We start from the raw sequence: 12,836 nt of genomic DNA, 5'->3' as shown, positions 1-12,836 counted from the left end.
TTTTCACAAAATTTCCATCTTGCCACCCACCCACCCCCCCAGGCCTCCTTCGGGTCTCAACCACAAATGCTGTGGGTTTCAGAGGCGCCAGCATCTGCGAGAGGTGATTTCTTTATTAATCACCCAGGCGGCCGGGCTCTGGGGTCCAAACACCCTCAGGCTGCAGGCTGGGGCTCCAGAGTCTGGGGGTGGGGGGCGCGCAGGTGAAAGCACGGGGCCACCCGGGAGGCAGCGGCTTCCGGGCTGCAGAGTGCGGCCAGGACCTCCCTCCGCCCACTTGGGTTTCCTGCCACGCTGCTTCCCCTCCCGGCAGCCCGGCAGCCTGCGCGTGTTATGCAAATCCGCTTCTTTTGAAGCACCCACCTGGAGGAGAAGACGGCAGGTGGGGGGCCTCAGCCCTGGGCGAGCAGGAACAGAAAGAATGCCCCCCAAAACACCTGCCCTGCCCTCCAGGGCACCCCCCACTCCATGCCAGGGCCGTGGCTTTTCTGTCTCCGATTCTGTCCACCTTCCCTCTTCTCAGACACCCTGTCCCCCGCCCCCAGGCACACAGAAGCCTCCCCCGTTCGGCTTTGTCCCCGGGAAGTGACAGAGGTCGCTCCCTGCCGTGCAGCCCCCTGCCGGCGGCACCCACAGAGACCCCCAAGAAGGCCCTGTGCTCCTGAAGCCAAGAATGGATGGACCTGGTCCCCAAGGGGAGCGGGGCCGGTGCCCGGGGTAGACTGGCACCTGGCCGCGAGCTAGCGGAGCGGAAAGCTGCCACTCAAACCGAAAACGGGGCCATTTTTACACGGGTTTGGGGAAGCGCTTTCTGCACATGCTTGGCCTAGATGGCGAGCTGCTGGTGGAAGAAACACCAGGGCAGAGGTTGTGAAGCAGGATCTGCCGTGCAGGTAAGCTCGGGAGGCAGGGACCTGGCCTCCGGGGTGGCCCCCGGGCCACGTTTGCTGCTCATAGACCCCCCCGGCGTGCGACGGTGGGGACAAGCCAAAGTGCAGAGGGCGTCTTTGGGGCACAGTCCTGAGCTATGACGGGCACACCTGATGCCTGGCGAGCCCCTCACCTGGATTTCACGATCCCCAGCCTTGAACACACCACAGTCAGGTGGCGAAGCGACCACCTGGGACACCTGCAAAATAGCAGAGCGGTCGCCCCCGGCTGCACGGCGAGGGGGGAGGCAAGGTGAAAAAGTCAGACCTTAAAACCCTAAGCGGTCCCAGAGTTTCCACCTGTGGGCTCCGAGGAGAGACCCCCCCAGGCTGGCCGAGACCCTGCCGACTTTTGCATGACGTGCTGTTCAGCCAGGCTGGCAGCTCTGGCTTCCGAGTCCCAAGCACACGGGGAAAGGGCTGCTCCAGGTGTACACAGCCAGAAGGAAACGCCATCCCTGGATTCGACTGGAGCGAATCAAGACGCAGGAGAAGCCGTCAGTCAGACCCAAGAGCCGGCCACAGGGTCCTGGGACCCCCCCCGTGCAGGGAAGGGATGCCTGCAACCATGGTTGGGTCACCACAACAGCTCATACCGTGCTGGTGCCGGGGTGCCTGCGGCCACAGCCAGAGGCCATCCGTAGAATAGTGGGGAGGCTCGCCGTGCATGAGAAGGACACAATGGTGGAGCCCGGCGGTGGCGGTCGAGTCCTTCTGAACCCCAGCTCTATGCGCTCCCCTCTTGGAACCCCACTGCCTTTGTCTGCAAAACATGACGCCTGCCTCGCCACTTGCCAGCTCCAAAGCAGAGTCCGCGGAATAGATTAGGGCGTCCGTGACCTGTGGTGCAGGGGATTCAGGCGGTTGCTACGATCTGCATGATCCCAGGACCTCCCGCGAGCGGCACTGCAGTGTGACAGGTGCCTGCAGCCACAGCTTAAGCCATTGGTATACCGTCCGTCTTGGTCAGCTCTGGCACTTCAAACGTCCCAGACGGGGTGGCTTAAACAGCAGGCATTTGTTTCTCACACTCCTGGAGGCTGGGCGTCTGGATTCGAGGTGTTTTCAGGGTCGCCTTCTGGTGGGGATTCTCTTGCTGGCTGGCAGACAGCCCCTTACAGGAACGTGGCATGCAGGACAGACTCAACGCAACTCCACACGTCACTTTTCCTTCCAGCCTCCTAAAGATGTGCCCTCGCCCCCCACCCTGTGTCCCCACCCCATGGGCTCCAGGCCAAGGGGCCCAAGGCAGGCGGCCTCTTTGAAAGCCAGAAAACACACACGCCGTGCTTCTCTCTCTCCTGTTCCCCCCACCCGGCTGCCGTCGCTGTGAAAGCTCTTTTTCCCTGCATTCAAGGAAGGAGAAACCCAGAATCGCCCAGGTGGATGCAGCACAGGTAAAGAGAAGTGGGGAAGCCAGCACGCGGAGTTTGAAAACCAGCATGAGTGAACTGGGAGCTGCCTTGGGGTTGCCTTTGCAGAACAAACCACAAAGTGAAACTTGGACCCACTGTGCCCAGAAGCGTCTGGGACCCCTTCTTCCTGTTGGCCCTGGTCTCTGCGCTCTGTCCCCGTGTGGATCGAGGGGCCGGTGGTCAGGAGTGGGCTGCGGGGGCAGCTCAGCAGCCTTCTCCATGGACGGAGGAAGAGCAGAAAAAATAAACCTTCCAGAGTGCAAGGCTCGGCGTTCCCGCTGTGGCTCGGCTGGTTAAGAACCCGACATGGTGTCCATGAGGATATGTGTTAAGTGCTGTAAGCTGTGGTGTGTCTCAGATGTGGCTTGGATCCAGTGTTGCTGTGGCTGTGGTGTAGACCTGCAGCTGCAGCTCTGATTTGACTACTAGCCTGAGAACTGCCCTATGCTGCAGGGGTGGCTCTAAAAAGCATTTAAAAAAAAAAAAAAAAAAAAGAGTGCAAGCCTCAAGGTGCAGCGGCAGGAGGAGTGGGCTCAGAACCCACTGCCTCTGTGGGTGTGCATTACAGAAGCTCTTCCCTGGGTCTCTCCTCCAGCCTGGCCCCCTGGCCCTGCAGTCTTGACACTCACCGGCCCCATAAACGTGTGAGCCAATTCCCTGAAATAAATGCTGTTCTTTTGGCTTTTTTTTTCTTTTTAGGGCTGCACCTGCCACATACGAAGGTTCCCAGGCTCGGGTCGAATGGGAGCTGCAGCTGCAGGTCTACACCCCAGCCACAGCCACGCCACATCCATCTACACCGCAGCCTGCCCTGAAATAAATCTTTATATTTTACATTGGCATACGTGTATATGTGCAAATCTATGTGTGTGTTTGTAGACATATCTGCGCAGGTGTGCACCCTGTTATACACAGTTGTATGTGTGTGTGTGAATGGGTATGTGTGTATATAGACACACATATCGCATTGCATATATGCTTCTGTGTGTACACACATACACACACCCCCGTGGCACGTTCGTGTGTGTGGGGGGGTGTGGAACGCACAGATATATACATGCCTGTGTGTGTATAAATACACGTGCATATTCAGTTGCACACGGATATGTGTACAACTTATGTGTCTACACACACACAGAAATATGTATATAAATGCAACAGGGTCAGGAGTTCCCTGGTGGTCTAGTGGTTAGGACTCGGTATTCTTACCAGGGTGGCCCGGGTTCAAGCCTTGATCTGGGACCTGAACTCTCCCATCAGGCTGCTTGCTGCACACTGCGGCCAACACGTACATAAATAAATACGTACAGAAACACACGGATACACCAGCACTGCGGCTGTGGGGGCGGCCGGCAGCCGCAGCTCTGCTGCGACCTGCACCCTGGGAAATGACACGCGCCCCTGGCGTGGCCCTGGAACAGTAAATAAATAGGTAGGGAAATAAGAACATTCATCAGAATGTTGATAAATGACGCCAGCGGGGTATGTGTGCTTAGGATACAGACGTGTGTGAGTACACGTGTGTGTGTGTGTGGTCCATGTGTGTATGTATATGCCATAGACTGTGTAGTCTATTCTCTACATGCCATGTACACACACACATATATACAAGCCACACGTATATGCACACACAGCGCAGAATGTGTACACAGACACATACATACCTAGGCAATGGCGTGTGTGTACACATACACACACATGCAACTGAATGTACGTGTGTGTGTCTATATATACACACATATACACACACACATACACACACATATATACACACCTACACACACATACACACCTACACACACACACATATAACACATACACACACGTATACACATATACACACATATACACACATACACACCTACACACACATATACACACATATAACAGATACACACACATATACACACATACACACACACACACACACACACACATCTTTCTAATTCCCCATCCTTTCGTTGCTGTTCCTCTGGAGACCCCTGACGATCCAGGGCCGACGGCCTCCTGGGCTGGGGGACAGCTGTCCCCCAGGTGGTCATGACTTGGATGCTGACTCTCACGTTGGGAGACCGTGGGGCGCCACGCCCGCCGGCCCCTCTCCGGCCTCCCCCGGTGTGTGTGTCGGCAGCCCCAGCTCTGGCCTCCGCCTCCCTCCCCCTGTCTGCATGGAGGCCCCCCCCCGGTGCCCCCAGGATGGAAGGTGTTCGTTCCTGGGGAACAGGACCCCATGCACCTGACAGAGCTTTCTGGGGCCCTCGCCGCAGTCAGGGCGCCCCCCCACCTCTCTCCTTCACTCACGTTGAGGTTGGGTGCTCTCTCCCCCCCCCGCTGCCTCCTGGTAGCTGTCACATGGGCAGTTTCTTGGGTAAGACCCCTGCCTGGTGGATCCTGTGTGAGCACCTGCCCCTTGGAGCGCCCGGGGACCGCAGGGGGGCAGGAGGTGGGACTGGGCAGCTCCCTGCATGGCAGTCGTGACTCCCGGAGGAAAGTCAGGGTCCAGTGATGACCTCTTCTGACCTGGCCCATGGCATATTCTCACACCTTACTCACGTCCTTGTTCACAGGGCAGACCTGGTGTGTTGGGGGCTGGCATAAGGACAGGTGGCCAGCCCAGGGGTCTGGAGACGGGGGTCTGGCTCCAGGCTGTTCTTCAGCTTAGAAACAGGGTCAGTCTATTGGTAACTTTGTCACTTGTACCTTGGCCGCACTCCCCTGGCATCCTCACAGCCCCAACGTTGAAGCCTGTGCACCGGGCCTCACAGCAAGGCCCCCATGCTTCCAAGTCACAGGAAGGAAGGAAGTTGCCAAGGAAGGGGCAGGTGTGCAGCGCCCTGGGTCTGGCACACAGGAGGCAGCGGGGTGGTGGGCAGTGACAGGAAGGGTCCCTTGTCCTCTAGCTCAAGCAGCAAAGATCACACGCCTGCTGCCTGTGGGGACTGGACACGGGGCTTCCACATCCCCCTCTGGCGGTCTCTTCCCCTCCAACCAGGGTGGAGCAGGGGCAGCTCTCTGAGTTCCCATCCCGGGTCTGGAGGAGCAGCCTGTGGTAGGGGCGCAAACTTGGGAGGATTTCACGTCTCCCGTTCTGGCCACGGTCTGCGCCAGGGAGGGGGCCGGAGGGAGGGCCAGCACAGGAGGAGCCAGAAGCCGCCGCCCCTCCCACGCACGCTGCGGGCGGGGGGTGGGGGGGACCTCCCTCTCCCCCGCCCGTCTCACCCCTGCGGCCCCTTTGCCTTCCAGACCGGCCCCGCCGCCGGGCCCCAGGATGGACATGAACCTGACGCGCCCCGACAACGCCACCATCCTGATGCTGCGGGACCCGGCCATCGCCGTGGTGCTGCCGGTGGTGTACTCGCTGGTGGCGCTGGTCAGCATCCCGGGGAACCTGTTCTCGCTGTGGGTGCTGTGCAGGCACATCCGCCCCAAGACGCCCTCAGTCATCTTCATGATCAACCTGAGCGTCACGGACCTGATGCTGGCCAGCGTGCTGCCCTTCCAGATCTACTACCACTGCAACGGCAACCACTGGGTCTTCGGCGTGCTGCTCTGCAACGTGGTGACCGTGGCCTTCTACGCCAACATGTACTCGTCCATCCTCACCATGACTTGCATCAGCGTGGACCGCTTCCTGGGCGTCGTGTACCCGCTGGCCTCCGCGCGCTGGCGCCGCCGCCGCTACGCCGTGGCCGCCTGCGCCGGCCTGTGGCTGCTGCTGCTGGCCGCGCTGGCCCCGCTGGCGCGCACGGATCTCACGTACGCCGTGGAGGAGCTGGGCATCGTCACCTGCTTCGACGTGCTCAAGTCCACCATGCTGCCCAGCGTGGCCATGTGGGCCATCTTCCTCTTCACGCTCTTCCTCCTGCTCTTCCTCATCCCCTTCGTGGTCACCGTCGCCTGCTACACGGCCACCATCCTGACGCTGCTGCGCTCGGCCGACCCGCACGGCCGCGGCCAGAGGCGGCGCGCCGTGGGCCTGGCCGCCGTGGTGCTGCTGGCCTTCGTCACGTGCTTCGCGCCCAACAACTTCGTGCTGCTGCTGCACATGGTCAGCCGGCTCTTCTTCGGCCACAGCTACTACCACGTGTACAAGCTCACGCTCTGCCTCAGCTGCCTCAACAACTGCCTGGACCCCTTCGTCTACTACTTCGCCTCCCGCGAGTTCCAGCTGCGCCTCCGCGACTACCTGGGCTACGGGCCGCTGCCCACCGACAGCGGGGACGTGCGCCGGGACAGCCTCTTCTCGGCGCGCACGCTCTCGGCGCGCTCGGTGCTCAGCGCCCAAGCCGACGGCGCGGACCCGGCCGGCCGGCCCTGCCTCCAGCGCCAGGAGAGCGTCTTCTGAGCCCAGCGCCTGCTGCGTGCCACGGGGGGGACACGCGGGGACCTCCTCCCTCCCTCCCTCCCCTTCTCCTCGCCTTCCTCCCCCCTCCCACCGCCGCCCCTGCCTCCCCGAGGCGCAGAGGGTCCCCTGGCATCGCAGGGGCCAGCTCACCGCTGAAGGCACCTGCGCTCCCCTCAGCCCCCGATAGCCCACAGGGCGGGCCGCCTGACTCATGGCCTGCCCCCACCCCTCAGGACGGGGATGCTGGGGGTTGCTCTGCTCCTGCAGCCTCATGGGCCCCCGGCTTCAGGTTCAGTTCACCTGCGATCCCCTCTGGGCACTGGGATTCCACCAGGCGGCCACACACAAGCCCGTGTTGTCCCCCCGACATCGCTGGGTCCCTCCAGGAGCCAAGCCAACACACACAGGGGCTTGCAGAGCAGAGGGTTATTCTGGAGCAGTGGGAGCCAGGTTTTACTTAAATGTCCACAAGTGGCTACCGTGGAGGGAAAAACGTCTGTCCAGGAGGCATTGGTGGAGGGTCGCTGGGTGGGAGATAAGTGGCCCGGGGCACCGAGTGTCTGCAGCTACAAGTTGGGGCTCGCTGACATGCTTTGGGGTGCAGCTGCCCCCCCCCGGGGAGGCATTCTCTGCCTCCCCTTCCCAGCCCAGAGCCCCGGGCCTCGGCACATTCCCCTGGCATCTGGGGTTGCACCTGGCCTGACCGTGGGGTCCTCTGAGGACCAGGTACACAGCGAGCCCTGACCACGCAGCCCATAGGAGGGCCGGCCGCCCGGTCAGCCCCTGGACACACCTGTGCCAGCTCAGTACCTGTGCTACTTTGGGAAGATGAAGGGCCCCGTCCCTGCAGTGCCCAGGATGCCAAGACAGCAGGTTCCTGGGAGGCTGAGATTTGCCCAAAGCGGGACACTTTGCGTGTTGTGTGCATCCCAAGGAGACACACAGGACTGAGCTCAGGGCTCCCCTGGGAAAGGAAAACAGCCCTTAGCCTGTAAGGTGAGACCTGGGAGGGACCAGTAGCGGGGGCTCCGGGACCTCCAGGGTGGGGTGACTGTGGGGCATCCTGCGGACTGGTCCCCGCCATCACTGCTTTGGGAGAAAAGCAGACACACATGTGCTGAAGTGAATAGGCCCCCCCCAACTCCATGTCCACCTGGAATCTCAGAATGTCACTTACAGGATCAGGGCGGCCCTCCCTCCAAGGACAGTGTCCTCCTAAGAGACAGAAGAGGAGACGAAGACACAGAGCAGAAGCCACGGGAAGACGGAGGCAGAGACGGGAGGGAGGTGGCCACCAGTCCAGGGCCACCTGGAGCCCCCGGAAACTGCAAGAGGCTGGAAGGACCCTCCCCTGGAGCCTCTGGAGGGAGCACAGCCCTGGGACCCCTTGACCTCTGACGTCTGGTCCCCAGGGCTGAGACGAATTAGGTTTGGTGGTTGAAGCCCCCAGCTTGTGGGAACTGTTCCAGCCACCCCTGGACACACACTCTGAAATTCTGGGGCTGTGATGCTGGCCCCTGGTTGGGTGATTGCAGGAGGTGCTCGTGCCTGGAGCTGACTCGGGGGTGGGAGTGGGGCAGCTTTGTGGGATCCACCCCCTTGGCCTCGAGGTGCAGCCTGGAGGTCCCTTCCATCCCCTTCTGTCCCAGGCCACACACCTGGGGCGTCCCCATGGAGGACAGGGTCTGAGCCCACCCCTGGGGAGACTTTGCAGAGATGGCCAGTGACATCCTAGAGAAAGGACTCAAAGCTACAGGCCGAGGAGACAGGAAAAGGGCTGTCCTGAGGGCCCTGCCTTGGCCGTGGAGGGTGTGCTGTCCCCCTGCTCTTCCCGAGTGTCCCAAAGCTGAACCCTGGAAAGCCAGATCGCCACTGGGGGGGGGGGGGGCGGAAACCCTGAGCCAGCGAGAGGCAGCCCCGCATTCTGGGCAGGGACTTCCCATGTCCGATGCTTAAAAAGCTGTGAAAACCTTAAATCACCCTCCCAGGGCCTTTTCCTGCTGCTTCGTGAATAAGCAACGCTGCTTGAAGTCAGGGGAAATTGGTCTCCTTAGTAACAGCATCTGGGACAGGAGGTCGCCGGGTGCAGCTCTGCGGTCCACATTGCATCACCATCAGCGCTGTTGTTTGGAAGGGCAGCCCCCCTCCGCCACCCAGGCCGACCCACCTCCTGTGACTTTCCCCCCCGGGGTCCAACATGCTCTCTGGAATTCTTGGAAATTTCCATCCAGGAGTTGGAAGCTCACGTGACCATCCGCCTGCCCCAGGGGTCTGTGCGAGGCCCGGAAGCAGGGCTTGCCCCTGTTTCAGCATTTTATTACTGTTGTGTGTGCGCATGTGCAGGGGTGTCCCCCACCCCACATCCTTGCTCAATGGGTTGCCCTGTGAAGCCTCCTGGAAAGGGGGGGTAACACATCCATATCTAGGGAGACATCAGAAAAACCAAGAGACAGCTCTTTGGAGGGTGTGGGGCAGCCAAACACGCAGAGAAGCAAGATCGTGGGTTTTCTAAGTGCAGAGGGCCAGCAGGTGCCTCTGTGGGGCTTCCGGGACCCCTGCCAGCTAAAGGCCCCGCTCTTCTTGCAGGCGACCTACCCCGTTATCCTCCCGCCAGGCCCCCTGGAGCCTCGATTTCAGAAGAATCATGTAGTTCCGAACACGTGGGGTGAGCACGGATAGGGCGTGGGGTGGGTGGCATGGAGGCTTGAGGAGGCTCCATGGGGCCTTTTTAAAAAAGAATCCCTCACGTGCCCAAGGTATCTGAACATAGGCCCGGGCGAAGCGCTGTGATCGTCCAGGCTTGCTTCAACAGAGGAGCGCGAACGCAGACGCACACGTTCACACGCCCGTCGAGGCACACCCCGTGCGCCCGTGCACCCGTGTGCGTCTACGCGTCCGTGCACGCCCATGTGTGCGTCTGTGCGTGCGTGGTCGGGGACCGCGCGCAGGCGAAGGACGTCCGCAGGCAGAGCGCTCCTAGCGAGGCTTCGGTTTCGTACTGTTTAAACACATCAGCCTGTTTTTCAAATATCCCCACCTGAACCGGAGGGTTTGTGGGCCCACGTCAGGCAAAGATACGGATTGATGCCACATGTGATCGCCCCATGCTGGAAACCGTCCGCTTTCAGAATTGCTGAGTATAAAAGAAGCCAGTGCTCCCGATCCAGCCTTGTTTTTTTGGTTTTGTGTGTGTATGTGTGTGTGTAATTTTTTGTTTTTGTTTTGCCGTCTCAATTAAAAAAAAAAAAAAAAAGGTCGTAGAAAGCTTATAATATGGACCGTCTTTACCCTGTTCAAACGCACGCGGTTCGACGGCATTAAAGACACGCGTGGCATCACGCCACCCCCCCCCCCACCGTCTGTCCCCGGAACTTTCTCATGTTCCCTGAAAAGGAATCTCTGCCTCGCCCTGCCCTTCCCCAGCCCCCGCCGCCGTCTCCTTTCTGTCTGTGTGAATCCGACTCCTGTAGGGACCTTCTGAGAGTGGACTCCTGCTGGATGTGTCCATTTCGTGACGGGGTTTACATCACTCCGCCTCAGCCCCTCCAGGTGCAGCGACGTACAGCGAGTTGGAGGAGGTTCCCCAAATCTCCACGGAGCATCTTTAGAAAGTGCCGTGGATCTGAAAAGATGCCCGATACCCATGGGCCAGCCTGGTCCACCTGGGCTGCTTTCTGCTTTCTGCTTCTGGTTTCTGCTTCTGTTGATTTGTCCTCACCGTTCACGTGACATAAAGGACATTACACGAGGTGCTGGATGTGCTGGCTTTTTCTCCCCACGACTTTTTGGGGGGTTCATCCGTGGTACTCATTTTCCTCTTTGTTCTGTTGCCTGGGTGACCACTGGGCATCCATCATTTGCAGGTGGGTCTGCTGCCCATCACTGTGTGCGTGGTTTTTATATGTGAAGCTGTAGACAGGATCCCAGAGACCTTGTTTCAGCCAGATTTTGGAGCTCAGCCTCCAAACAGGACCAAACCCAAACATCCCAAACAGTGGGCTGAAATCACATCTCACCAAAAACTCTGTTCCTGCCATGCTGTGCCACGGACATAGTTTGACCCTCAGGCTTTCACAGTGTCTGGAGGCAATGGCGGGAAAAGTCACCGGAGACGTCTTAAGGATGTCCCAATCACAGGGCCAAAGCAGAGACCACTCAGGTTCCGATGGGCTGTTAAAAACCTTCAACTTTTAACCTCAGCTTTGTTTCCCCCTAATGTCTTTGGAAGCCTGTGCGATTCTATAAGGCCCATGAGATGCTTTGAGTGCTGTTCCAATAGCCCTGTGGCAGGCAGAGATGAAGAAGCCGGGGGTCGGGGGGGGAGCCCTAAGGAGCAGGCGTGGATGAAGAGTGCCCCTCTGGGACTTTCAGATAAACCCCAAGCACAGAGAGATTTGAACCTGCCACCAGCCACAGAGCCTCCTCCTGCACTGGTGGGGACCCAAGATCAGCTGGTAATTCCTGCCCAATGGCCCTGCTGCATCCCCAATTGAAGGCATTTATCTTGGCCCAACCACAATTTCGTTCTTGCCTTCGTTGTCACCTTCTGTCATCAGGACCTTCCCAGACTGTCCGTGAAATCCAGCAATACACCTGTCAGCCTGTTTTCCCCACCTCGTCAGCAGTGTCCTGAGAAAGAAGGAAGCTGGGACTTTGGAAGAAAAGGAGAGAGGCTCTCAGGTGGACTGGAACCCCACAGACCGCTGGGAAAACTGGCGAGATTCCAGCACTGGTCCATCCTGTGTCCCTCTCCAGGGACCAGTAACATCTCGGATGGGAGGAGGGATGACAGGGGGATGGGGAAACCTAGAACCATCGCAAAATAAACCTTTTTTTTTTGTTTTTTTTGATCGAGCTGTTGGGTGGTGGTGGAACAGGAGTCTTGGGGGCTGGCTCTGGGGACCCGGGGCGGCAGGGGTGGGGGTGGGGGGAGGTGACTCCATCAAAGGAGAGTCTGCGCTCACAGGACACACAGATGGGCTCTCAAACATAGGGATCCTTCCTTCAGTGTGTTTCGCGGTGGCCTTTGCGACACCTGCTGCCGTGTCTTGGTCTGCACACAATCAAGTGATGCCAGCCTGGGCAGAGCAGAAACGGGAAGGGAACCTCAAACTCTCGGCCGAGGGGAGGGCAGTGTGACACTGTCTCTGGGGCCGCCCCCTGGACCTTTCCAGCCAACTTCCTGGGCAGGTCCTTGTCACCGCCCCTGGGAGATGGTTCTGTCAGAGAGATGCTTCCTGGCTGTTGGACTTTATGTTCCCCTCAAATGCCTAGAGTTAGATATAATAATAGTCATAATTAATATAATATTAATAATTATTTAAAGTGTTATTTAATAATATTATCATGATACTCTTATGATAATAATATTTAATATAATAATATGATAATATCAATAATATATAAGATTTCTCATAAATAAAATAAGTATACATTATAAGACATTATTTAATTAATAATATTAATAGTATTATTGATTTATATTTTATTTATAAATAAAATATAAATAATAAAATATAAATCACAAAATAGAAATAAAATATACATTATAAGATATTATCATTTATTTAATAAACATGACGACCAATTTATTAATAATTACTTATAATAATAATTATAAGTAACAATTTATTCTTTATTATAGCAATAGCATAATATCTAATAACCATTTATTGTATTGATCAAAAATATTTACTTATTATTAAATTATTCATCATTTGAGAGCAGTAATAACAATAGTTATTGAAATGTCCAGTTCACCAATCAGACGAGAGTCCCCCAATGGTAGCAGGTTGGGGCAGGTGCAGCCCACGGGGGAGGAGCTCGCTGATGGGTTCATCCTTGGGTGGGTTGACCCACAGGGGGCTGGCATGGGGGCCTGGGGTGGACGGGAGCAGTAGAGGAGGGGGTGCAAAACCTGCCCTTCGGGTTCCCAGCCCCTCCTTGGAGAGGGCGAGGGGGACAGAGGGGCAAGGGGACCTCGGCGACCTGCTCTGGGACTAGAGGTCCGTGGCCAGGGGCCCGGCCTGAGCGATGGGTCCCCGCATCACGCCACTGTCGCAGGCCTCCAGACCTGGTTGGCAGAACCACCTGATGCCTTGGGGGGTCACCCCACACAGAAAGCTACAGGGAAAAGGGGACATGATA

General features: G+C 57.9%; 1 protein-coding gene across 2 annotated transcripts in view; it reads left to right on the top strand.

Moving 5' to 3' along the window:
• Nucleotides 1–9,947, top strand: part of P2RY8 (P2Y receptor family member 8) — a 50,372-nt gene extending 40,425 nt beyond the window's left edge. For both annotated transcript variants that reach the window (XM_021081375.2, XM_021081377.2), the window contains exon 2: nucleotides 5,588–9,947. In XM_021081375.2, coding sequence (XP_020937034.1) covers nucleotides 5,613–6,689 — 1,077 coding nt within the window. In that variant the 5' untranslated portion in view covers nucleotides 5,588–5,612 and the 3' untranslated portion in view covers nucleotides 6,690–9,947. The remainder of the gene's footprint in view (nucleotides 1–5,587) is intronic.
• The last annotated feature ends 2,889 nt before the right edge of the window (nucleotides 9,948–12,836 follow it).

The sequence above is a fragment of the Sus scrofa genome, chromosome X (assembly GCF_054392235.1).
Source record: "Sus scrofa isolate SSC_HxYL_T2T_F1_AM1 chromosome X, Sscrofa_HxYL_maternal_Yorkshire_Landrace_v2.0, whole genome shotgun sequence".
NCBI lineage: Eukaryota > Metazoa > Chordata > Mammalia > Artiodactyla > Suidae > Sus > Sus scrofa.
This window is presented reverse-complemented; position numbering and strand designations above follow the sequence as displayed.